This window comes from Macaca thibetana, chromosome 7 (assembly GCF_024542745.1).
Source record: "Macaca thibetana thibetana isolate TM-01 chromosome 7, ASM2454274v1, whole genome shotgun sequence".
Lineage (NCBI taxonomy): Eukaryota > Metazoa > Chordata > Mammalia > Primates > Cercopithecidae > Macaca > Macaca thibetana.
In genome coordinates this window covers 87,102,429-87,128,842 of record NC_065584.1, presented here as the reverse complement: position 1 = coordinate 87,128,842, position 26,414 = coordinate 87,102,429, and the positions used below count along the sequence as shown (strand labels likewise).

Genomic DNA, 26,414 nt, shown 5'->3' with positions numbered 1-26,414 from the left:
GCTTGAACCTGGGAGGTGGAGGTTGCAGTGAGCCGCAATTGCACCACTACACTTCAACCTCGGCAAAAGAGTGAGACTGTATCACGCAAGGAAAAAAAAAAAAAAAAAAAAAGCCGGCGCGGTGGCTCACCCCTGTAATCCCAGCACTTTGGGAGGCCGAGACGGGTGGATCACGAGGTCAGGCGATCGAGACCATCCTGGCTAACACGGTGAAACCCCGTCTGTACTAAAAATACAAAAAAATTAGCAGGGCGTGGTGGCGGGCGCCTGTAGTCCCGGGAGGCTGAGGCAGGAGAATGGCGTGAACCCAGGAGGTGGAGCTTGCAGTGAGCCAAGATCGTGCCACTGCACTCCAGCCTGGGCGACAGAGGGAGACTGTCTCAAAAAAAAAAAAAAAAAAAAAACAAACAAAAATATATGTATATACACACATATATATATAAGAAAGACAAGGTATGAAGCTCTAATGGATGTTTAATTTCAGTTCCAAAAAGAGAGAAAAAAATAGAGTAAAAACAATATAGGAGGCTGGCTGGTCTGAGTGCAGTGGTGTTTACAACTAATTGATCACAGTCAGTTACAGGTCTTTCTGTTCCTTCTCCACTCCCACTACTTCACTTGACTAGCCTAAAATATATATATATACACACACACACACACACACACATATATGTATATATAATATAGGAGAAGATAATGGCTACTATTAGTTAAAATGTATCCCCCCTAAATTTATATGTTGAAGCCCTAATCTCTAGTATCCCAGAATGTAACTGTATTTGGAGATAAGGCATTTAAAGAGGAGATTAAGTTAAAATGAGGCCATTAGGGTGGGCCTGACTGGTGTCCCTATAAGGGGAGTAAATTTAGACACAAAGAGAGGCACTAAGGGTGTAGACCTACAGAGGGACTGCCATGTGAGGCGGCAGCAAGAGGCCAGCCATCTCTAAGTGAAGGAGAGTGGCCTCAGAAGGAACAAAACCTGCCAACACCTTGGTCTTGGATTTTTGACCTCCAGGACTGTGAGGAAATGCATTTCAGTTGTTTAAGTCGCCCAGTCTGTGGTATTTCATTATGGAAGCCCTAGCAAACTAATACAATGACTGAGAATTATCCAGAGCTAAAGAAAAACAGTAGTATATGGATTTAAGAAAACCCATATCCAAAAACTTGACACTGATACCGTATTTGGAAAAACGTGGGTTTTCCCTATGGTATCCTGTACTCCTGTTTTAAGTTTCCAAACGGAAAGCTTCCTGGGCCATGCATCTGATTGGTGGAGCCCACGTCACAAGCTCATTCTCAGTTGCAAGCTGGGAAAGCAAGTGTGCTAGGACAGACTTACTTATAATATGTGAAATATCCACATGTAAGGAGAATTTTTAAGGGATGTTGGACACACACTAATGTAACATACGCCTGTAACAGGGCTCTTCAAAGCTTACATTCTAGTCTCGGCTGTTTCCTCTGTATTCTTTTCCTTCAAGAGTGCATGACTCGTAGAGTCTCTAACTCAATGGATGACTTATGTAATTTGATTAATTCATCTATCAATTCATGAAACTCTACACACAAGAGTATTCTGGCTATCATACAATTCCCGTGAACTGCTCCATCTTCACTTGATATTCAGCTTACCTAAATCCTAGCATCACCCCTCCGCCCTCTCCAGATACCCTGAAGAGGTAGGCTTCCTTTTTTCTGTAAGTATTATCTTGCCTCTTAAAGACATCTTTGAGAGTCCCCTCTCTTTCCTCCTGATTGCACTTCATATCTAGGTTCAGCAGAATCGCCCTTCCCTGTATCTCTCTCACTCATCCCTTCCTTTCTAGTCCCATAAGGATTACCTTTTTGCAGCTTTATGTTTGAGCATCTGCACCATGGCCAGTCACTGGTGTTTCTGACTCTGGTTGCTCGTCCCTTCAATTCATTCCGTAAACTCATCAATGTTTGGTGAATTTCTATTTTCTTCTACAAATCTTCTCACCTGCTGCCCCAGCCAGTGTTTCCTTGAATGTCTCAGTCTTTTTCTCGGACTTTGCTCGTAATTTTATTCTACCAGGGACCACCCTGCTCCAATTTTTGTCTAAGTCTTAACCTCCCTTCGTAGTGCAGCTCAGGCCAATGCTCTCTTGGAGACCCCTCCGGATGGTTCACTTTGTAAATGTGTGGACCTTGACATGGCTACCGCTCCTTCACACCTGGCACAGCTACTTTTCATTGTTTTTCTTCATGAAAATTCAAGTTCTTTTGTTCCACAAGACTGTGACAGTGACTTCAGGATAAAGATCGTATCTGGATCCCTAGTTCTTAGTGCAGAGCCTAGCACAGACTGGAATGCAGTGTTTGTTGAATGAAGGAATGAATTAAACTGCGAATTAACAAATGCCTGCTCTGGCACTGAGACTCGCAACTGTGAGTCTCAGCGGGAGACTCACAAGCAGGAAACAAAATGCGGCTGTCAGCAGTTTCAAGTGAGACCTGTGGTGAGCTCCTTCCTCTGCCGGTTTTCCTTTCTTGATTTTCAGTCTGAAGTGGGCAAGTGAAGAGTCTTTCTGTGTTAGACTGTGTCGCGTTGGGCAGATTTCTCCAGTTTTAGCATAGTAGTGGTCCCTGTCACTGGCCTTCACTTTGCACCATCCCCAGCAAGAACAAAGTCTGTGAACTGAAGTCTAATGGTTGGGAAGTGGATTGAGACGACATCCGGGTTTTACTTAGTTTCTATGCTCAGATGTTAGCAGAAGCCCTGAAAATCTTTTCCTTTTCTATGAAATGAAGACGTTCTTCCTCTGTGAGGCCCTATAGCTCAGGGGTTAGAGCACTGGTCTTGTAAACCAGGGGTCGCGAGTTCAAATCTCGCTGGGGCCTTTCGAGTTTACTTTCTTGATTCAGGTTTTACTTAAATTCCTCTCCTAGTCTTTCTGAACTGACCCTGAGAATACGTGGCAGATTATAACTTCTTGCCGCCGTTCAGAGCTTCCAAATAAACACCAGCTGAGCAGAACGTTTCCTTTAGGTTCCGGTAGTAATGCTGCTTTACCTCCTGGAATGCGGCGGAATCCATTACACAAGCGGTGGAAATCGTCGTCAGCCTCTGCCAACGCCCTGGCTTGCGGACTGGCGGCGAGAGCCCTGCTCGCTGCCGGGAGGGAAATGGGGACAGCTAGGCGAGACAATGGCCCCTTAAGCTATTCTCAAGCCCCGGGTCTGGGCATATTTGGAGTAGAGATCAAGGTTCCCCTTCTGAAACAGGAAGAGCCAGCGATGACCGCTCTTGCCAGGTGTCCAGAAGATAGATGCACACTGTGTGTCAAGGTTTCATGTGCCAGTGGGGTTTTGGGAAATTAAGGGCCCGACTTTAGCGGCGAGACTTGGGTCACTAAATTTGATTTTGAAGCAGAGAAATGTGGCTTTCCTTTTGAATGAGCTGAAAATATTTTCTCCAAAAACGAATTCACACGGAAACACTGGGTTTGCCCAGATGTCCTCTATTTCAGGGGTTCCCAACCCTTGGGCTGCGCACCGGTCCATGGCCTGTTAGGAACCCGGCCGCACAGCAGGAGGTGAACTGCGGGCTAGCTACCAGTACCGCCTGAGCTCCGCCTCCTGTGAGATCAGCGGTGGCATTAGAATCTCCTAGGAGCGCGAACCCTATTGGGAACTGCGCATGCCAGGGATCTAAACTGCTCTCTTTTTATGAGAATCTAAGTGATGCCTGATGATCTGAGGTGGAAGAGTTTCATCCCGAAACCATCCCCCAACTCCTCCTCCCCGCCCCCAAGGTCCGTGGAAAAAGTGTCTTCCACGAAACCGGTCCCTGGTGCCAAAAAAGTTGGGGACCACTGCTCCATTCTACACCCTCTCCCTCCCAAGTCTGTGGACGTGTAAGCGGAAGAGCCGAGATTGGGAGGGGAGCGCAGGAAGTGAGGACAACAGAGAGCTCGGGCCTAAGCCTGGAGGCCCGCCCTCTCCGGCGTTCACAGTTGCGCAGTCAGAATTGTGTGCGTCCCACCGCGTCAGCCTCCAGTTCTCCGACGCCCAGGTGCCGGTCCCCACCCTACACACAAACACACGCATCCATGCTCGCGAGGCCCCTGGGTCCGCGCCCAGTGAGGCCAATAGGCCTCGGGCGCCCAGAGGATGCGCAGTCTCGGTATGTCCAGGTTCCAGGGGCATCTGCTCTGCTTGGGAGCCCCTCAGTGAAGCAGGGGAATCCAGCTTTAGAAAGATTGCCCTCAGAACCTTGGACGCAGGTGTTGGAACCTTGGACAAGCTGGCTTTGCGACTCTGCAATAATCACTTTCCAGATATAAAGAGATTTGTTTCCCGTCTCTGGTTAAGGATGTCTTGAATAGGGATTTTTAGGAGCTGGTTTGTCGCACTCCCTTCGATAGCTCAGCTGGTAGAGCGGAGGACTGTAGTACTTAGCGTGTCGTCATCCTTAGGTCGCTGGTTCGATTCCGGCTCGAAGGAGAGGTTGCTGTTTTGGGGTTTACAGTAGTTCTTCGTTTGCGCAATACATCTCTATGTTAACGTGATGAAATCTCTATCTCTTACCCTTGTCCGAAGGAAACAGCTTAGCCACGAGTTGAGCTGCGTTGATCACGCCTTGAAAAGTTGGTTACCTAGCTCTGAAAGACAGTAGACCCGAATCATCCAACCGTTGGGGGAAGGCACCGTTATCTTACCGAAGTGTGTTATATTTTGGCTTCTACGTTAAGTCCAAAGGCCGGCAGGTATATACATGGAGCGCGTCTGTCCTGGGGCTCAGTAACCTACAGCCTTGCAACCGAGCTCAGCTCTGGCCCTCGATCTCTATCTCAGACCCCTCCAGGTTCCCACCAGGCTCTAGTGAGCTTAAATCGCTTCCCGGGCTCAGTGAGACGCAAGGATGTCTAAAGTCTAAAAAGTTGCCTTCGTTCACCCCATCCTGCGTCTGGATCGAGGAGAATAAGCCAGACAATAAGCCATACTTGAAACTTGGTAAAGATGGAAGGAATAACTAAATAAGGCCAAAGGGAAATGTCACAACAAAGAAAAAAAACAAAAACAGAAAAACCTTCAGAACGGCAGGCGGAAAACAGAAATTCAGAGTAATATGAAGCCACCTCTAACACGGTGGCTCGTTGGTCTAGGGGTATGATTCTCGCTTTGGGTGCGAGAGGTCCCGGGTTCAAATCCCGGACGAGCCCTCAGGTTTACTGTTTTTTCCACCCCCTTTTGGCAACTACTGAAAAAAGTTTCCGTTAAATTTGAAATACAGACTGTCTCGTTTTGGGCTGTCCTGCTAAAGAAAGCAGCACCAAATAAGTACGTGGCAGATGGGGCTGCCGACCAGTGTCAAGACCGAGCTTCATGGGTTCCTGGACACTCAGCCAGGAGTAGTCTCCTAAGGGCCGCCTGGCTCTTGGGAGCAGAAGCCAGTTTCCCGCCATCTGCTCTCCGTGGAGGCAGTGCGCTCGCGGCTGCTGCCCGTTGGGTTCCAGCTGAGGAAGGAGCGTGGATCCTAGACTCGTTCTTTGCCTGGGGTGCCCCTGCGGCCCCTGGGGAGGGGCTGCTGCAGCGCCAGCTCCAAGGGCGGATGCAGGCGGGAGAGGCCTCCTGGGAGAAGCAGGGCGCGGTCCCAGCTACGCAGAGGCTCGTAAGCCTACCCTCCACTCCTCACCACGCCCCCATCTCCGTCCGTGTACACACACTCACGCAAGCACGCCACTCCACCCAGATGCAAGGCAGGATTCAAAAGAACATCTTTGCGTTTTCTACGGCCTCCCCATCGTCGTACTAGGGAGGAAGAAGCTGGTGAGAAACAAAACTTCTTTCTACCGTCCTGCCCATTTCTGCCAACTTGTTCAGAGGCCGAGGTACGTTCACACTCCTGCTCCTCTTGCTCTTTGGTAGCTACATCAGGGGCGTTGTGGCCGGGGAGTTCTTTCCTAGTAGAAGCAGCTTGGGACTCCTCGGGGAGGCTTTTGCGGGACTGGGCTGGAGAGGGAGGAATGGGGAGGGAGGTGAAAGTCCAGTATTTGTATGAGTTAAGGACTTTACATTCCCACTCAGGTTTTTACTTTGCGCAGCTGGGCAGAGATGCCAGCTTCTATTGATTAGTAGGCTTGGAGGGGGACCACAGAATCGCCGAACCTAAGGGAAGCCCTAGGAGGTCTGCACTTGCCCACAACTAAGAAAGCTTTGCTTGTTATTCAGGTTAATCACCAGATTTTTGAAGCAGGCCTTAGTTTTTGCAAGCGTAACTAACATTTGGGGATCGGTATTTTCTGTTTACTCTCCTCTGCCTCCCCACCCTTAACCCACCCTCAACAAATGTTGTGCAATTCTTGGAGACACTTGCCAACAGCCTCTTTAAGCCTTCCTACTGGAAGGCTGGGATCCTCCGTTTTTTCGCTCTGAGACAGCACGTCAAATGCTAACAGCAGCACATGAGTAAAGCGCAACATCTTTATTAAAACAATTTCAGCACCACTCAGGGGGCTAAGGAAATCTCAGATGAGCCAAGATCCTCCCTCGTGACAGTGAGAATCTTATAATCAAGTAATAATGTAATCAACAGAAACCCAAGTGACATATGTATCTGCAGCACAGGACCACCTTCCCAGAAGCAGCCGCAGGTATTCCAAGACTTACTTAACCACAGAGCCACTAATTAGTTTTCCAAGAGGATAGGTTTGTTACATACGCTTCAATTCAAGCAATTCTTTTACGGATGACAAGCAGAGTAAAATATTTTTTGAATTTATGGTAATAGTCACTGTTGGTTTCCTTTGAACAGCAACTTTCAGTGGCCCCTTTAAAGTTAGCTTTGATTGTCTAGACAGTACTAGTATGGAAAATAAAAGTTGTGTGGACCTGGCACGGTGGCTTATGCTTGTAATCCCAGCACTTTGGGAGGCCGAGGTGGGTGGATCACGAGATCAGGAGTTCGAGACCACCCTGGCCAAGACGGTGACACCTCGTCTCTACTAAAAATACAAAAATTAGCTGGGCACGGTGGTGAGCTCCTGTAATCCCAGCTACTGGGGAGGCTGAAACACGAGAATCCCTTGAACCTGGGAGGCAGAGGTTGCAGTGAGCCAATAGCCTGGGTGACAGAGCAAGACTCCATCAAAAAAAAAAAAAAAAAAAAAAAAAAAAAAAAACAGTTGTGTGGTGCATTGGAAAGCTTCTAGTCCCGCGAATGCCATGAATTAGTTCCTTGGGCAATACATGTCTCTTTCTCTGTTCCTCAGTTGCCTTTTCTTTAGTATGAGGGGTGGACAGACGGTCTCAGAGGCCCCTCCCACTATTGTTCTGTGACTGCATGGAGTGGTGCGATGTTAGAAACAGGATATGAGGCACTCTAGTAATGTGGAGACGAACTATAGTTTGGCAGAGAGGATGGAAAAAAATCATTCCAGGAAAAGAGGAATGGCTTTAGCTATTGCTGACAGCAGATAATCAGGTTATAAGCAGGCAAGTATAAGAGGTTTGCCAAGTTATTGTTGGAAGCATTTGTCACTGTGACTCAAATTAAAGTAGATGGATAAAAAAGTGGACCAGTGAAGGCCAGTGAAACCTTTCTTTAGGAGTTTTTATTTAATCTGTATTTAAGCAGATTCTCTGTAATTCTCTGTAAACAGTTATTCCCAGAAGAATGCCATGAAATACCTGGGAAAGAGGGAGTGGGCACAAAGCCCAGAGTTGGTTGAAAAGCAAATGTTTAATTTTTGTCTTTGTTTGGAAATACAGGCGTGTCAGCAGGACTTTGTCCCCACTGTCCTTCAGTCAGTAGTGTTGCCACTTCCTGGAGACGTGGTTCTTCTTTTCACGGGGGCTTTTCCTTCTTTACCTGTTACTTCCGTTACTGATTAAGTTTCATGCTTATAGACCTAAACTGTTAGAATAATAAAGAAATTTAGAAACTATTTAGTCCATTGTTCCCATCATCTAATTTTAGTCCTGAGACAGAATGAAACATAGATACTCTGTATGAAGGAGGAAAGTGCTCCAACACTAGAGTCCTTGGAAACAGGACCCATGCATCCCGTGTGTGTGTGCAGGGACATTATTGGCTTGAGGGAGAGAGAAAAAAATCTCCAGGAAAGGGGAATGACTTTCAAGTTAAAACTGTCTGAACATTTAAAAAATATATGAAGTTTTTTTGCAATTGGCAATTCCTTCATTTGTACTAAAATTACTGACAAAGATGTGATGTTCCTTAATCATAGAATATAATTCCTTGTTGTATTTTAAAACACAAATGACTAAGTACCTAGATGCGTTCTAATGAAATAGTAATTTTTCCCCCAAACCCTACTTTTTGTTTCAACAAAACTTCCTTGTGCCAAGTTTAAAAGAAAAACAAAAAACTGTCTTTTGGCGTTGTGGGCAGATTGTGAGTCCTCCAAATGTTGTCCAGTAAAGGCCCAGAGGCAGAGAAGGGACCTGACTATATTCAGAGGCTGCTGGTTGCCCCAGCCCAGCACTACTGCAGAACTCTAAAATCAGAGGCTGCTCTGTTTGTGTGAGTTGGTGCTTGAATTGGAGCTTCAGGCCATGGCACTGTGTGTATGCAGGCACATGTGGGTTGTATGTTGTGGCGGAGTTCCGCTTTTCGGGACTCAAAAAGAGGTGGTGTTGCTTGAGCTAAGTCTGGAAAGACGGGTCAGTTTTCTCCTTGTTTACAAAGGGTTCAAAGTCTGACTCCACCATTCCTCTGCTGTTTGTTCTTAGAGTTTCCTCATGAGCAGAGCATATTTACATAATGCCTACCTCACACAGTTCTGATGCTGGTTGAATGTAGTCATGTATGTGAGAGCTTCACAAAATGAAAGACTGCACTGAATATTATAATGATTGTGATTTCAAGTGCATTTGTTTCACTAGCAGGCAGCCTGTCTTTCTTGACAGCTTCTCAAGTGCAGCCAGACTGAATACTTGCAGGTAGGTGGATGACAACCGAGGATTGAGGATTTTTAAAAAGATAACACTGTCCTAGATCCAACACCACTGTGGGCAAATGCTGGGGGTCTGTGAAACAGTTGGTACCCTGCTGCTGTCTGATATTGGTAACTATGAGATCTATAAAGTGATCCTGGTGACCTTTGGCCCACTGTTTTTACGCAAGCAATGGATCTACAGCCCTGCTTTGATGGTGGAGATAAGCAATTTTGCAACTACATTATAAGGACCAGACGATTGAATGTTCAGGGTTAGTCTCTTGTGGACAGGTAAAGATGGAAGAAGGAGAAACCCAGGAAACATGGCAAGCCTACTTTTGGTGGTTAGAAGCTGAGAGGTTGAGTGTAGGGGGAGGGGCAGTGTACTAATAGCTGTCACACAACCTTCTCTAGAAGTGCTTTCCTGGCTGTGTGAAATCGATGGAATAATGTGCTTAGCATCCATTCGTGAAACCAAATGATGTGATATGATACATAGAATGTGATATGATAAATGATAAATAGAAAGTACAGTGGAAAAGCCTCTTACTGGAAGACCATATCTTACTCTGTGACATCTTCCAAGGCAGTTCTTGGAGTTGGCCCAGGGAGATCAGAGATGCTATCTTATGGATCCAGACTATTATGTGTGAATAGTGAAACCTCAGTCCTGCCATGGACAAGAGTAAACACCACAGACAGCAGAAAAAGGTAACTTTTGGACAGAAGGCCATGTTTCTCAAACTTTGTCTTCCAGAACAAATCTCTAATCCATTCAGGTAGGTTAATATCTAACCCAATCATGCCCAGCGAAAAGGTGAATGACCCTCCTCGTTCGTTCAAGAGCAGTGTCCTTGGTTTTCATGTCCCTGCCAGGATTGGGGGTCCTTAGCTCTATTCTCTCCACCCCCTTATTAGAACACTATATAATCAGAACCTGGAGAGGCCTCCAGGTTCACACAGCTAGAACCCGTCTCCAGGAACAAACAGCTGGAACCATCTCCCATTGAAGGGAAACTGCCAGGTTTTTGTAAGATTCTTCCTTCTGGGTAATCTATTGTTCTATTTGTTTTATATATAATTTCTAGTCATCTATCCATTTTAATGAAGCCATTTTCCTACCTTTAAAGCCTCTGGGCTCAAGCTCATGAATTAAAAAGGAAATTGATCAGATTCTAAAGTTTAAAATGAAAACAGGTTTCCTTTGGGATGGCCTATATGTGGATAAAGAGAAATTAATGAGACTGGGAGCAAGTGGAAGTTTAGGAGGCATTTCTAAATTGTGATAAAATCCCCAAAGGCTTGGGGGAGCCATTTGCCGAAGGGCATCGGGAGTCCTCCCACGTCGTCCACCTCTGTTACAGGCATTACACGTGGCTTAACAAGGAAAGAAACAGAAAGTATGTTTTTAGCATTCTTTCCTTCTAACCTTCTCTGCTAATTTCTTTTCTTAGAAAAGTTTTGGATGCTCTTTGAAAACAAAGTGGAACACATCCCAAGATCAAAAGAAGGCTCACTGGCAGGCTGAAGGGAAGAAGGAAGGAAAAGCAATAAAGGGATGAATATGCCTTGGGTGTTAGGCTCTCACTTTGGGGGATTTTGCCCTAGGATATATAAAAGCGTGAAGCCACATTGATGAAAATGATAACTATAGTTACTCATCATAGACTGTCAAGTTAACTCACTGGTGTGTAAAATTTGATGAATCTCTTGAATATTGAACATTGCCTGTGGGGAGAGGGAGACAATATTAATCCTTGTGAAAACTAAGAGATTCATTTGATACAGAAGATAAAGTTACTCTAAAGAACAGATGGGGCCAGGTGTGGTGGCTCACACCTGTAATCCCCGCACTTTGGGAAGCCAAGATAGGCAGATCACCTGAGGTCAGGAGTTCGAGACCAGCCTGGCCGACATGGTGAAACCCCCTCTACACTAAATATACAAAATTAGCCGAGCATGGTGGCAGCCGCCTGTAATCCCAGCTACTCGGGAGACTGAGGCAGGAGAATTGCCTGAACCAGGGAGGAGGAGGTTGCAGTGAGCCGAGATAGCACCACTGCACTCTAGTCTGGCCGATAGAACAAGACTCCATCTCAAAAAAAAAAAAAAAAAGAGAAAAGAAAAGAAAAGAAAAAAGAACAGAGAACAGCTGGGGCTAATTCCACTGACAAAAAGCTGACAGACAGTTACGTGTTTGGGTATAGAAGGATATGTCTATAGGACTTTCGCCACCAGATGTGAGGCTCTGCACCCTTGGCTTAGGCAGATTCACTTTTACACCACAAATAATATATCTCTTACTGGTTTTCTCCCAATTCCATTTTACCTTCCTTTTTGAGAAATTTAGAGTTGAATATATTGAGAAAGTTTTGAGTGAGGGAGCAGATGTTAGATATTGGTGGTTTTGGTGTACGCTTGCTGAGATTTGGCTCCTGGATGTCTTAGGGAATCAAGATTACAGTAAGCCCGGGCAAACCTTAGCTGACTTGTTACAAAATGAATGTGCATATTCTGCAAATCAGAAGCAAAGATACCCTTTTACCTCTGCAGACTGGGATGTGAGGGCCTTCATACTTAAAAAACAAGTGGCTTTTTAGGAGGCAAAGCCCCCGTGTAGTCCAGTGCTTTACCTAGAGGTGTTATGTGAGCGTGGCTTACACATTGAGCCTTATGGGATGATGCATCTTAATGAGATTGGGCCACAGGTCACCCTGTCATCTCCTTGTTTCAGTTGGTGCCTTGTGCCCCCAACTAAACTTACACAAAATTTGTCTTTGTAACTGAAGGTCACTGGACCTTTGCTATTGAAACTAGCAAAGCCTCTATTATGCTTAATGAGAACCATGAAACTTCAGATTTTTAGAGCTAACAACTCTCTTATTTTCTTGATGGACAGGCCTGGAGAGAAAAATGAAGTCAATTATTTAAAAACTATTAAGGGGTATAATAAGGCAAGCATGTTGATTCAAGGTGAATAATATGAATTCTGTAGAATATACACCAGTAAGAAACACTCACAAGTAAATAGTCCATTGTTCATCCAGGATCACATGGGTAATGGCATGCTTGGAAATGGCACCTGTGAAACCTGACAACAGGTCGATCTTCATTTTGTGATATCATTATGGGTAGATCCTGAGCTTTGTGGCTTTTACTTTGGCACTTATACCTGGTAAGGTGTCCTTGGTCTTAATATCTAATGCAGAGAGGGTTTGGACAGAGATTCTAAACAGGCTCACCAGCTCATACTCGCTTCTGTGAACAGCAATATCCCCACCAGTTACACAGCATTGGCACCTCTTCCAAGTCCGGTCTCTTTCCTAGAGGAGACATTAGTAACATTCCTATCCACCACTGCCACCTAATGACTCTTTTAGGTACTAGCAGCTCTGGTTCCGCTCCCTGATTTTTTGAATTCTGGGATTCTGGCACCAGGCAGAGGGATGTTGACTATGTAAGAGACTTTTGACATTAGAAGTCAGTATTTGTTCATTACAGAGCAAGAGACTTAATTGATTACAAATCAATAAAACTTTGATAAGATCTTCCAAAAAACTAGAAACAGGAAACACACGCAGGAGACTGAAAAGCATGATGTAAATGTAAAGAACTTGGGAAGTGGGTGGCTTGGCAGCCCAGCAGCTATATTGGAGCAACTGCATGAGTGAATACTTGTTACTCCTTTAGGGCTGGCTCTCCATTCTGCAATCATGTACCTCTTTCTTGATAAACTCCCAAGAACACACTTTCAGCATGGAATTGCAGACTTTTAGAGATAGCAACTCGTCTCAAGTATAGACAAATGTCAGTGCAGACAAATTTGATACACTGCTGAAGAATACCAAATTATATGCTAAGGAATTTTTCATTCCACAATAATGAAGTAAATAGCAGCTGGAAATGTTTGCATTAAGTTCATAGGTTATAATTTGTAATGGAATCAACATCAAATGCAAATTAGAAAGAGAGCTCACTTTGCTCACCCCACATGTCTTCCCATGTAACCATAGAACACTGGAGTCCTGTGTCTTTCTAGATCCACAGTCTTGCTCTCAGAACAGGCTAGCCACAGCACAGGCCTAGTGCTAGGACCCATGGCCTTTTTAAGCTCAGACTCCCTTCTGTGGACAGCAACATCCCCACAACTTGTACAACATTGGTGCTTCCGGCAAAGGCTACAGAACTATTTGATATGAAGATGTTCATTGATTTACACACAAGAGAAGCACCAAATAAAAAATTAATAATTTAGTGTCTATGAAAGTGTACCATTTATTTTTACGTTTAGGGGTCATAAGAATTGTATTACATAAGAATGTAATACAATTTGAAGATCAGATTTTTCTCCCTTTGTGAGAATTTCTCAGTATGTGTGATGACTACCAAGAAATCATAGCCAGTCATAAATTCAATGAGTTACTCATAAATGAACAATTTGAAAAGCAAAATTCCAAAAATCAGGTAAAATTTTACAGTGAAAAGTTATTTTTGTTGTCAAATATAGGGGCATTCACATATATTAGATATAATGTGGGTTAGATCTGTAATGATTTTTAAAGGCTCTGAATGGTCTTTAAAATTTTCTCCAAAGAACTAAAGGTATAGTCAGAAACTACTTGTTGCACATACCAAATACTTTTCAATTCTCTAATCTTCAACTTTCATAAGAAATAGAATCTTAAAAGTTCATAAGAAATTTACTTTCTATTTTGTTATAATTCATATTTGTTTAGTTCTATTGTCAATGATCAGTCATTGAGTTAAAATTAAGCTCCAGGAAGAAGCACCGTATTTACCTAAAGCATCTACCTAAAGGTGAGTGTCTGTGATGCACCATTCCTGGGATGTGTGCGTTCTAGAGTTTGAGAGGGACAGCTCTTGAGAGGTGATGGCAGGAATCCTCTTTTTCTCTTCTTTTGAGGAAGATGTTAAGAAATCATTAGAGCAAACTGTAAGGCCTTTGATTTGATTAAAAAAAAGTCTAAGGCATTTTTTTACCACATGGTAGCACCTTTTGCCTGTTGTGTAACAGCATATGTACATGTGCAGGAGAAACTAGAAAATATTATCTAGAATAATCTCAATTGCTTCCAATGTGAGAAGCTCCTAAGAATAAGCTCATATTCCTCTTTCTTCTCTGTAAGGGTTGATTCCAGACCCATCTTCCAAACATCGCGTGTCTTCTTCCATGCTGCTCCCTCTTCTTTCTAAATGGTACAGAACAAATTCACCTTTGGCCACGAACCACCTACTTCTTGGGGAAGTAGGTCTGCTTCCCCTCAACTCAGGATGCAACTGCTTTCAACTGCTTTCTTCACATTAGCTGAGTAATTAGCTAGAATTCTGTCATAAACAATTTTATGGTTGATCCTTCTCTGGGCTCAGGATTCCCTAAAACAGAGGTCCCCAAATCCCGGTCTGTGGCCTGTCCGCCTGAGCTCTGCCTCCTGTCAGATCAGCAGGCAGCATTAGATTCTCACAGGAGCCGGACCCCTCTATTGTGAACTGCGCGTGTGCGGGATCCAGATTGTGTCCTCTTTATGAGACCCTAAATTAAACTAATGCTTGATGATCTGAGCCGGAACAATTTCATCCTGAAACCATCCCCCACCCATCCATGGAAATACTGTCTTCCACAAAAATGGTCCCTGGTGCCAAAAGTGTTAGAGACCACTCCCCTAAAACTCTCTCTTCTTATCTCTCACCTCCTGTATTACTATCTCATCTCAGTACACTGAAGCCCCCATCCTTTCCCCATGGATGCCTCATTTCCTATTAGGGAGGCATTTGGTATGTCTTTTTTTTTTGACAGAGTCTGCCTCTGTCGCCGCCCAGGCTGGAGTGCAGTGGCGCGATCTTGCTCACTGCAAGCTCCACCTCCCTGGTTCACGCCAGTCTCCTGCCTCAGCCTCCCAGGTAGCTGGGACCACAGGCGCCCGCCACCACGCCCGGCTAATTTTTTGTATTTTTAGTAGAGATGGGGTTTCACTGTGTTAGCCAGGATGGTCTCGATTTCCTGACCACGTGATCCGCCCGTCTCGGCCTCCCAAAGTGCTGGGATTACAGGCGTGAGGCACCGCGCCCGGCCGTCATTTGGTATGTCTGAATGTGCGTCAGGACCTAGTACAGTCCCTGGTACCCAGTAGGGACCTATGTAATGTTCGTTATTCAATTAATTAATAAGTGAATTAGTGAGAGTGGATTTTGTAATGTAACGACTGATAGAGAAATACTCAGTGATTCTAAGGGATAGGAAAGAATGGTTGGAGCTAGAGGTTGTGCTCAGGAAACTATTAAATAGACCTTCCAGAGGAATGGATTCAGAACAGGTGTAAGGTTAATGAGAAAGGGAGAATAGAATATATAATTTGGTGGCGGAAAAGATCTGATTCATGATGCCGTGTCAGAGAGAAAAGCTCCTGTCCTTTTTGCCTGATTTGGTGATGCTGTTCTTGCATCTACCATTCCTCCTTTTGCCCTTGGCAGGAGCCTGTGTTGGAAGAGATGGTGATGCGCCTGGGCCTTTTCTTGTTGGTCTTCATGCTGGGTCTGGGTCTGACCCTACCCACCCTGGCTCAGGATAACCCAAGGTACAGAGACTTCCTGGCCAAGCACTATGATGCCACACCACAGGGCCGGAATGACAGATACTGTGAAAGCACGATGAGGAGACGGCATCTGACCTCACCCTGCAAAGACATCAACACCTTTGTTCATGGCAACAGGCACCACATCACGGCCATCTGTGGAGATGAGAATGGAAGCCCTTATGGAGGAAACCTAAGAATAAGCACGTCTCCTTTCCAGGTCACCACTTGCAAACTACGTGGAGGATCCCCCCGGCCTCCATGCCAGTACCGAGCCACACGGGGGTCCAGAAACATTGTTGTTGGTTGTGAAAATGGCCTACCTGTCCACTTGGATGAGTCCATTTTCCGTCCGTAACCAGCGGGCCACTGGTCAAGTGTCAAGTGCTGGCTCTGCTGCCCTTGCCTTACATTTCCCCTCTGCACCCTAGAACAGTGTGGCAACATGCATTGCCAAGGGCCCAAAGAAAGAGCTACCTGGACCTTTTGTTTTCTGTCTGACAACATGTTTAATAAATAAAAATGTCACTGATATCAGTAAGAATCAGAGTCTTCTCACTGATTCTGGGCATATTGATCTTTCCCCCATTTTCTCTACTTGGTTGCTCCCTGAGAGGACTGCATAGGATATAAATGCCTTTTTCTTTTCTTTTCTTTTCTTTCCTTTCCTTTTTTTTTTTTGAGACGGAGTCTCACTCTATTGCCAGGCTTGAGTGCAATGGCACAATCTTGGCTCACCACAACCTCTGCCTCCTGGGTTCAAGTGATTCTCCTGCCTCAGCCTCCCAAATAGCTGGGATTACAGGCATGTACCACCATACCTGGCTAATTTTTGTGTTCTTAATAGAGACAGGGTTTCACCATTTTGGCCAGGTTGATCTTGAACTCCTGACCTCAGGCAATCCACCCACCTTGGCCTCCCAAAGTGCTGGGATTACAGGCATGAGCCTCCGAGCCTGGCCACTTTTACCTTATCAGTCAGTTTTTTACAAGTCATCAGGGAGGTAGATTTTACCTCTCTGTGAGGGAAAGAATGGTAAGTTGATCTACAGAGATGGAAAAATTCCAGGGCTCATAGCCACTAAGCAGAATTTTTAAGAGAGGCAAATTGTTTTTTTCTGTCAAATAATAAGCTAATATTACTTCTCCAAATATGAGACCTTCAGGAGGAGTTTCCAAGGACCAAGTACCAACATACCAACAGATTATTAGTTTCTCTCTCTCTGTTACACACACACACACACACACACACACACACACACACACATACACATACAGATATGTAATCCAGCACGAATACCAAAATTCATTCAGGGTAGCCACCTTTTTGTCTTAAGCGAGAGATAGTTTTGATGTTTGAATGGATTGCTCCCAGGATATTCTCTTGTCATGTTTATTTTATGTAAAATTCAAAAACCAATTACATTATTTACTCTGTAATCTTTTACTTAATCAGCTAATGTCTGGCAAGTGTGATGTTTTGGGGAAGTTACAGAAAGATTCCGGCCAGGTGCTGTGGCTCACACCTGTAATCCCAGCACTTTGGGAAGCTGAGGCAGGCAGATCCTGAGGTCAAGAGATCAAGACCATCCTGGACAACATGGTGAAACCTTGTCTCCACTAAAAATGCAAAAATTAGCTGGGCGTAGTGGCATGTACCTATAGTCCCAGCTATTCGGGAGGCTGAGGCAGGAGAATCGCTTGAACCCAGGAGGCAGAGGTTGCAGTGAGCCGAGATCACGCCACTGCACTCCAGCCTGGGCGACAGAGCGAGACTCCATCTCAAAAAAAAGGAAAGATTCCCAGTTTATCCCTTATTCTTCCTCAAGATTTGTTGTAAAGATAACTTAGGTTAACACTCTGTTTGTAAAATACACTGTTCAATCTACAGACTCAGTAGTCAGCTTCTTGTTACCTAATTTCTGTTAACAGGTACCTGGATATGTTATTTAGAAAGTAGTTGCCAATAAATTAGTTATAAATCACCAGTTTCACTGCCTTCTGAACACATAATTATTGTGGTCTCAGTATTCCCTATGGTGGCTTCTCCTACTCCTGGTATTGCCCTGAAATGGGCCAAAAGCCCTGGCTCCCCAATGCTCAGGTTATAGAACGCTGTCCAGGTGCCACCTAGGAGAGCCCAGCCTCACTGAAAGTATTCAAATTTAGGAATGGGTTTGAGAAGTAGGTTGCTGGTGTGTGCTCAGCACAGGAATCTCTCCTCCTTCGGTTAGTCTATTTCAAAACTGAAAACACTGTCATTCCTTAAGAAAACAGGAAAAAGTATTCCAAACCTCTCTTACTAGAAAATTTGCCATATTACCAAATCTCAAAAACTCTCAGGAAATGAGAAAGTCCCAGTTTCTGGTAAACTATTTGGGCCCTTTTCTTAAGTTCTCTAACCAGTGCTATTTTCTTGAGGTGAGGCAAAGTTACTCAAGATCATTGCTCCCACTCAAGGCCTTGATAGGGCAAGTCAAAGGCATGGACCGTTATTAAATTGATCACATCATAAGCTGTGAAAACTCACATCTTCTCCAAACATCTGCTTGGAGCATTATCATTGCATAGTTTGCTCTGGTGTTAAGGGAAATGGCTATTTCACAGGAAATCACATGGCAGTGGGATGGGGGTGTTTCCTGAGCTGCTGATGGTACTGGCATCTGGGCAAGCATTCCTAGTCCTTTTTGGTCTGGGCCTCTTGTTCTATCACAACCACAAGCTGTTTAAAATAAAATGTCAAATCACAGGCAGGTCATTTTGTCCTGAGTGAATCATTTGAAGAATTGAAGTCTTGGTCAGCTGTGATTGTTGGCTTCGCAAAGAAAAAGAAGGAACACTCCAAAATGCTAAGTCCTTTGAAGAATAGTGACATACAAGGAAGAAAATTCCATGCAATTTGGAGAGGAAAAATTTTTCTAGGGATCTAGTAGCTGAGATATTTTATAGTTTAAAAACAGACTTCCAATATCTTGAGACTACAGTTAGCTCTACGAAATAAAGAGGAGTCAATAATATATGCAACTCTATAGTCATTCATTATTTTATCCAGATTGACAGAAGCAGAGGAAACCAAGAAAAATGGAAGTGGTAAAAAAAAAAATGCAGTAATTGCCAACATTTACTGAGCATTTACTATGTGCTAGGCCTTGTTATAGGCACTTAGATTTATTTTGTTTTCATAACATCCCTAAGAGGTAGGTATTGTATGCGTATTTTGCTTATGAGGGAATCTGCTGAGAGAGGTTAAGTAATTTTCTCATGGTCACAGCCTCAGTCTTTTAGACCATAGTGTCAAAAGAAGTTCTTACTGTTAGTCAGGGTAGTGCAATGAAGAAAGTGTTTGGGGAAAATCCTGGCCCAAAAGTATGTGTTGAGATGATGTGGAGATCATTCAACTTTCTCTTGTAGCTACAGCTTTGAGATGCACCCATTGGTGTCCACACTGGCCTGCTGTCTTCAAATATTTCTCTATGTCTTGTTTACTTGGTTAGTGTAGAAAAGCTGACATCCTGGGTCTGCTCTCACAGGAATAGGTGAGATTTTCTCTGTAGCCAGTTATCTTGCTAAACCATATTTTTGGTCACAAAGAATCAGGATAAGAGAAAGTAGATGAAACTATGGAAACTCCAGGTGCCACCAGAAAAGCAAGCCAAAGTATATTCATCTGCTGAAGCTGTAATCCAAGTACTAAGTATACCTTCAGAAGTTGTATGCATTGTTCTTGAGGCAAAAAAGAAATCAAACATCTGCCCTTCCTCCCACAACCTCTTTACTTCTTTCTCTTCCTAACATCGTATCTCACATCTACAGCTGCGGGCACACAAATATGACATACAGCTTTATATCTTTATGCGCAAAGGCAAAAGGTAGCTATGGATAAAGGAGGTGGCATTTAAAAGAACAATATCCGTGTTTGATACTGCTTTCATTATCAGTAATCAAAAGGTAGGCTTTCAGCAGAACAAAGTAAGGTACAGGTCCCTTGGAAGCCATTTCAGTCATTCACACAGTGTGATCCACCATTATGAAGCAGAATTTGAAATCAAAAGACAATAGTACCCGTATACATCAAACTAGGAGTTCCACTGGGGTCAGTCCTTGGACTGCCCATGTAGAGTTGGGCTGCCTGACTCTCAAAACATTGCCCTTGCTAATTTGGGTTGCTCACTTCCTGTTGAATCAGGGATGATTTTTCTTTGCTGTAGTAAGTCGACCCTGCTTCACCTGCTTCACTGCAAGAGTCAAGCCGATTCACAATTCATGTCAATTCCAGGAGTGACGGCCAGATGGCAGCATCTGGCTAGTCAGTTGGTGAGTGATTCCACCTCCAATCTTGATTAAACTCTGCTGCTGGGAAGTAGCAATTCTGAGCATATATAGAGTCTTTGATATCCTGAATATTTGGGGCATGGGATGAGAGAGGCAGTAGAGGATAGTGGAAAGAGCACAGGGAATAGACTAAGATCGGCCTGGATTCCTTTCTTTAATCTGTCAATGAAAGCAACGAATGTTCAGAAACTACATGGCAATGCTTTTTTTGTTGCTGCTCTGGATTTTTTTTAATGCTATAAAATACATGCTTATTTTTCACTGCAACAGGTGACAACACAATGATGCTGCAACTAGAGAAGACAGACAGCTACCAACAACTATTGACAAGACAGGAGGAACATCAAGAATAGATGCAAGACAAAGCAATGTATCTCCAGGGCCTAGATTTTTTAGGTTATGTATGCATAGAAACAGCAAGGAGAAGAAGACACAATCTAAGTTTTCTTTTGAGGATATTGTGCTGTTTAAATTTATTTTTTAGACATTTCTTAGCTTTTCTTATTAGTCAATTTCATAAGCCTGGGAAACACCTTTACTCTATCCATTTAATTGCATTTGTTCATTAGTTCACTGATTTCACTTATTAGTTTATTCAAACAGTAGCTATTATCAACTGTCTTCTAAGTACTCTATCTGGGTACTCTGGTTTTTTTTTTTTTTTAATAGAATTAAAAGGATTTCCAAAAGGACCTGATTTTACATTAGAATTAGAATAATACCTTTTAGATTAATGTATAACATATATTATTCTGGAATTAGAATAATATATTTTAAGTCACATTAGAATAATAGCCACATGATAAAAAGAAAAGAAAAATAATAAAATTAATGACAATAAGAATAGTCATGAGAGGAAAGGCAAAGCCTAAATATTCCTCTGTCCTCTTCCTCCACCTAGATTCCCAGATGTAAGGTATTAAAAGTAGTTTACAAACTTGCTTTGACGTATCCTGAGTCTACCCAAACTGTCGGGAATTGGAGCTTCCTGGGAACCAAACACTCCCCAAAGATCATACACATACGGAATTCCCCCAAGAGACACACAACTGCAGTTGCATGTAGGTTCACCCTTTCTCTCTTTTTATACTCTGACCACACAAGCCTGGCAGCCACGCAGTCACAGCCACGCAGTCAGTCCCTGACCTGTGTCATTGTACTGGCTGCAGCAACTTCTCTCTGTAAATGAGAAAGGTCTTGCTTTCAGAAAAGATCATGTTTGCAAACTACTCACTCTTGGGGAAGCGAGGGTGGGAAAAGTAGCAGAGATGAGTGGGGAGATGGAGCATATAAGAAGGAGGAAAGAGGAGACTATGGAGTCAGGATGCCAGCTTGCTATTCTCAACACCTTTTTCCAGTGCCCAGTTCTTACCTTATTTCTCCTGCCCCTTGCTTTCTTTTCTAGGCACCTCTAAGGTACTGATGGCTCTGCAGAGGACCCATTCATTGCTTCTGCTTTTGCTGCTGACCCTGCTGGGGCTGGGGCTGGTCCAGCCCTCCTATGGCCAGAATGGCATGTACCAGCGATTCCTGAGGCAACATGTGCACCCTGAGGAGACAGGTGGCAATGATCGCTACTGCAACATGATGATGCAAAGACGGAAGATGACTTTGTATCATTGCAAGCGCTTCAACACCTTCATCCATGAAGATATCTGGAACATTCGTAGTATCTGCAGCACCACCAATATCCAATGCAAGAACGGCAAGATGAACTGCCATGAGGGTGTAGTGAAGGTCACAGACTGCAGGGATACAGGAAGTTCCAAGGCACCCAACTGCAGATATCGGGCCATGGCGAGCACTAGACGTGTTGTCATTGCCTGCGAGGGTAACCCACAGGTGCCTGTGCACTTTGACGGTTAGATGCCACCCTGTAGGGATTATTGCGAATGGTTGACCTTACACTTACTCCTTAAATAGCAGAGAGTAATGCGTTTGAGCTGTCCCAGGCTCTGTCTCCTCAGCTCATTTCTTATTCTTTTTCTCTATATAACTCGTTCTATTAAATACATTGCACCAAAGAGAAATGGAGACATAAACCTATAATGAATGAGGCTGGGCTTTTCTGTAATAAGCTTCCTTTTATAATACTGCTCAGCTTAGCTCTCTCAGATCCTATCTTGTGGAATTTAGTTATTATGTGTATTTATGTAGTATTTCAAACATTTCAAAAATGCTTTCATCTATGTTTATCACATTTTAATACCACAGCACTTATAATGATGTCATTACATATAGAAGCTCAAAGTTAAGGGATTTGCTGAAGACTATAAAATTAGTGGAAGAATTGAGACAAAAATCCAGTGTAGCTGGCCACTTATTCAGGGCTTTTTCTACTTCATCACAAGGAATGTTTTTAAAGTCTCTGCTTTTTTTTAATCCTTAAAATTCACCTGTCCGGGGAGGCATTAAAAATTTGGCAATGTATGCCAGCAAAATGTGAGCTCTGTATTTTTTGGCATTGTTATGTTTGGGTTGAATAAGATTAAGAAAATGATATTGGGAATTTTCTTTTTCCTGAACCTTTGAATCACCCTAGTAAGTCAAAGTATTAAAAAAAGTACTAGATCATTAAGACTCATGTGCTCTTGCTGACTGAAAGATTTTTTGTTTTTCTTGTAATAAAGGACTTAAACTGAAGGTATCTGAGAAGACTGTGCTATGGTATTATATCTTTTTCTCCAATTTTAAAATTCTTCTCTAGTTTATAAACATGCATGCACCTTAATAACCTCATAAACTCTGGTCAAAGACTAATGCCTATCAGATCCATGACCATAACACTGAAGATTTATCTCATTTACTCCAGAGAGAATGATTCTTCTCAAAGACAATTCTCACAGCCCTTCCTTCTCCCTTAGAATATTTAGAAACAAATTAGGGAACTGTCAGGCCTCTGAGCCCAAGCCTGCACTATACATCCAGATGGCCTGAAGCAACTGAAGAACCACAAAAGAAGTGAAAATAGCCAATTCCTGCCTTAACTGATGACATTCCACCATTGTGATTTGTTCCTGCCCCACCTCAACTGATCAATTAAACTTGTGACATTCCTTCTCCTGGACAATGAGTCTCAGGAGCTCCCCACTGAGCACCTTGTGACCCCCCACCCCTGCCCACAAGAGAATAACCTATTTTGACTGTAATTTTCCACTACCTACCCAAATCCTATAAAGGCCCCACCCCATCTCCCTTCGCTGACTCCTTTTTTGGACTCAGTCCACCTGCATCCAGGTGACTAAAAAGCTTTATTGCTCACACAAAGCCTGTTTGGTGGTCTCTTCATATGGAAGCATGTGATATTTAGTGCCAAAGACCCAGGACAGGGGGACTCCTTCAGGAGACTGGTCCCCTGTCCTCGCCCTCACTCCATGAGGAGATCCACCTATGACCTCAGGTCCTCAGACCAAACAGTCCAAGGAACATCTCACCAATTTCAAATTAGGTAAGCGGTCTTTTCACTCTCTTCTCCAGCCTGTCTTGCTAACCTTCAATTTCCCTGTCCTTCCAATTCTAGTTCGTTTTCCTCTTCAGTAGAGACAAAGGAGACACATTTTATCCACGGACCCAAAACTCTGATGCTGGTCATGGACTCGGGAAGACAGTCTTCCCTTGGTGTCTGATCACCGTGGGGACGCCTGCCCTGATCATTCACCCCACATTCCACTGGTGTCTTGATCACCGTGGGGATGCCTGCCCTGATCATTCACCCCACATTCCACTGGTGTCTGATCACCGTGGGGACGCCTGCCCTGATCATTCACCCCACATTCCACTGGTGTCTGATCACCGTGGGGACGCCTGCCCTGATCATTCACCCCACATTCCACTGGTGTCTGATCACCGTGGGGACGCCTGCCCTGATCATTCACCCCACATTCCACTGGTGTCTGATCACCGTGGGGACGCCTGCCCTGATCATTCACCCCACATTCCACTGGTGTCTGATCACTGTGGGGACGCCTGCCTTGGTCATTCACCCACATTCCCTTGGTGGCAAGTCAATTGCAGGGATGCCTGCTTTGGCTGCTCACCCACATTACAGCCCAGGGCTGCTCATCGCACCACCCCCTTCTCTGTCTCTAACTTTCTCTTTAAACTTACCTCTTCACTATGGGCAACCTTCCACCTTCCATTCCTCCTTCTTCTCCCTTAGCCTGTGTTCTCGATAACTTAAAAACCTCTTCAACTCACCTCTGACCTAAAACCTAAATGCCTTATTTTCTCCTGCAATACTGCTTGGCCCCAATACAAACCCAACTGGTTCCAAATGGCCAGAAAACGGCACTTTTGATTTCTTCATCTTACAAGACCTAGATGATTTTTGTCGAAAAATGGGCAAACAATCTGAGGTGCCTGACATCCAGGCACTCTTTCACACATTGGTCCTTCCCTAGTCTCTGCTCCTAATGCGACTCATCCCAAATCTTTCTTCTTTCTCTCCTGTTTCTTTAGTCTCCACCCCAAACTCTGAGTCCTTTGAATTCTCCTTTTCTACAGATCCATCTGACCTTTTCCCCCTTCCCCAGGCTGCTGCTGACCAGCCAGGCCAAGCCAGGTCCCAATTCTTCCTCAGCCTGCACTCCCCCACCCTATAATCCTTCTATCACCTCCCCTCCTCACACCTGGTCCAGCTTGCAGTTTCATTCTGTGACTAGCCCTCCCCGACCTGCCCAACAATTTCCTCTTAAAAAGGTGGCTGGAGCTGAAGGCATAGTCAAGGTTAATTCTCCTTTTTCTTTATCTGACCTCTCCCAAATCAGGTAGCATTTAGGCTTTTTTTTCTTTTTAATCAAATATAAAAACCCAGCCCAGTTCATGGCCCATTTAGCAACAACCCTTAGACACTTTACTGTGCTAGGCCCAGAGAGGCCAGAAAGCCATCTTATTCTCAATATGCATTTTATTAGCCAATCCACTCCAGACATTAAAAAAGCTCCAAAAATTAGATTCTCGCCCTCAAACCCCACAACAGGACTTAATTAACCTCGCCTTCAAGGCGTACAATAATAGAGAAGAGGCAGCCAAGTGGCAACGTATTTCTGAGTTGCAATTACTTGCCTGCATTGTTAGAGAAACCCCAGCCACATCTCCAGCACACAAGAACTTCAAAACGCCTAAACTGCAGTGGTCAGGTGTTCCTCCAGGACCTCCTCCCCAAGGATCTTGCTTCAAGTGCTAGAAATCTGGCCACTGGGCCAAGGAATGCCTGCAGCCCGGGATTCCTCCTAAGCTGTGTCCCATGTGTGTGGGACCCCACTGGAAACTGGACTGTTCAATTCGCCCAGCAGCCACTCCCAGAGCCCCTGGAACTCTGGCCCAAGGCTCTCTGACTGACTCCTTCCCAGATCTTCTTGGCTTAGCAGCTGAAGACTGATGCTGCTTGATCACCTCAGAAGCCTCCTGGACCATCACAGATGCTTTGGGTAACTCTTACAGTGGAGCGTAAGTCCATCCCCTTCTTAATCAATATGGAGGCCACCCACTCCACATTACTTTCATTTCAAGGGCCTGTTTCCCTTGCCTCTATAACTGTTGTGGGTATTGATGGCCAAGCTTCTAAACTTCTTAACATTCCCCAACTCTGGTGCTGACTTGGATAACAATCTTTTATGCACTCCTTTTTAGTTATCCCCACCTGCCCACCTCCCTTATAAAAGGTCGAGACATTTTAAGTAAATTATCTGCTTCCCTGACTATTCCTGGGCTATAGCCACACCTCATTGCCACCCTTTTCCCCAGTTCAAAGCCTCCTTCACATCCTCCCCTTTCATCTCCCTACCTTAATCCACAAGTATAGGATACCTCTACTCCCTCCTTGGCGACTGATCATGCACCCCTTACCATCCCTTTAAAACGTAATCACCCTTATCCCACTCAATGCCAGTATGCCATCCCACAGCAGACTTTGAGGGGACTAAAGCCTGTTATCAGTCGCCTGTTACAGCATGGCCTTTTAAAGCCTATAAACTCTCCTTACAATTCCCACATTTTACCTGTCCAAAAACTGGACAAGTCTTACAGGTTAGTTCAGGATCTGTGCCTTATCAACCAAATTGTTTTGCTTATTCACTCTGTGGTGCCAAATCCATACACCCTTTTGTCCTCAATAACTTCTTCTGCAACTCACTATTGTGTTCTTGATCTTAAAGATGCTTTTTTCACTATTCCCCTGCACCTCTCATCCCAGCCTCTCTTTGTTTTTACCTGGACTGACCCTGACACCCATCAGCCTTGGCGACTTACCTGGGCTGTGCTGCCACAAGGTTTCAGGGACAGCCCCCATTACTTCAATCAAGCCCTTTCTCATGGTTTACTTTCTGTCTGTCCATCTGCTTCTCACCTTATTCAATATTTTGATGACCTTCTACTTTATAGCCCCTCCTATGAATCTTCTCAACAGGACATCCTCCTGTTCCTCCAACATCTATTCTCAAAAGGATATCGTGTATCCCCCTCCAAAGCCCAAATTTCTTCCTCATCTGTTACCTATCTCGGCATAATTCTTCATGAAAACACACATGCTCTCCCTGCTGATTGTGTCCAGCTGATCTCTCAA

At 44.2% G+C, this 26,414-nt stretch overlaps 2 protein-coding genes and 3 non-coding genes across 10 annotated transcripts; all 5 read left to right on the top strand.

Moving 5' to 3' along the window:
* Positions 1 to 2,795: 2,795 nt before the first annotated feature.
* Positions 2,796 to 2,868, top strand: TRNAT-UGU (transfer RNA threonine (anticodon UGU)). Its single transcript has one exon. It is a non-coding gene; the product is annotated as a tRNA-Thr (tRNA).
* A 1,516-nt stretch (positions 2,869 to 4,384) lies between these two features.
* Positions 4,385 to 4,473, top strand: TRNAY-GUA (transfer RNA tyrosine (anticodon GUA)). The gene is given in 2 exon segments: positions 4,385 to 4,421; positions 4,438 to 4,473. It is a non-coding gene; the product is annotated as a tRNA-Tyr (tRNA).
* Positions 4,474 to 5,120: 647 nt separating this feature from the next.
* Positions 5,121 to 5,192, top strand: TRNAP-UGG (transfer RNA proline (anticodon UGG)). Its single transcript has one exon. It is a non-coding gene; the product is annotated as a tRNA-Pro (tRNA).
* A 555-nt stretch (positions 5,193 to 5,747) lies between these two features.
* RNASE4 (ribonuclease A family member 4) lies at positions 5,748 to 22,504 on the top strand. Of its 4 annotated transcripts, none has more exons than XM_050796621.1 (2): positions 5,748 to 5,861; positions 21,258 to 22,504. In XM_050796621.1, exon 2 carries the CDS (start codon positions 21,275 to 21,277, stop codon positions 21,716 to 21,718), a length of 444 nt encoding a protein of 147 aa, XP_050652578.1. In that variant the 5' UTR covers positions 5,748 to 5,861; positions 21,258 to 21,274; the 3' UTR covers positions 21,719 to 22,504. The 4 variants fall into 4 exon arrangements, with proteins under 4 accessions (XP_050652578.1, XP_050652579.1, XP_050652580.1 ...); XM_050796622.1 differs by lacking the exon at positions 5,748 to 5,861 and adding an exon at positions 9,889 to 9,979; XM_050796623.1 differs by lacking the exon at positions 5,748 to 5,861 and adding an exon at positions 9,897 to 9,960.
* ANG (angiogenin) lies at positions 5,770 to 16,064 on the top strand. 3 transcript variants are annotated; one of them, XM_050796611.1, is made up of 2 exons: positions 5,770 to 5,861; positions 15,420 to 16,064. In XM_050796611.1, the coding sequence occupies exon 2, from the start codon at positions 15,438 to 15,440 to the stop codon at positions 15,876 to 15,878; it is 441 nt and encodes a 146-aa protein (XP_050652568.1). In that variant the 5' UTR covers positions 5,770 to 5,861; positions 15,420 to 15,437; the 3' UTR covers positions 15,879 to 16,064. The 3 variants fall into 3 exon arrangements, with proteins under 3 accessions (XP_050652568.1, XP_050652569.1, XP_050652567.1); XM_050796612.1 differs by lacking the exon at positions 5,770 to 5,861 and adding an exon at positions 9,915 to 9,960; XM_050796610.1 differs by lacking the exon at positions 5,770 to 5,861 and adding an exon at positions 10,380 to 10,449.
* Positions 22,505 to 26,414: the final 3,910 nt, after the last annotated feature.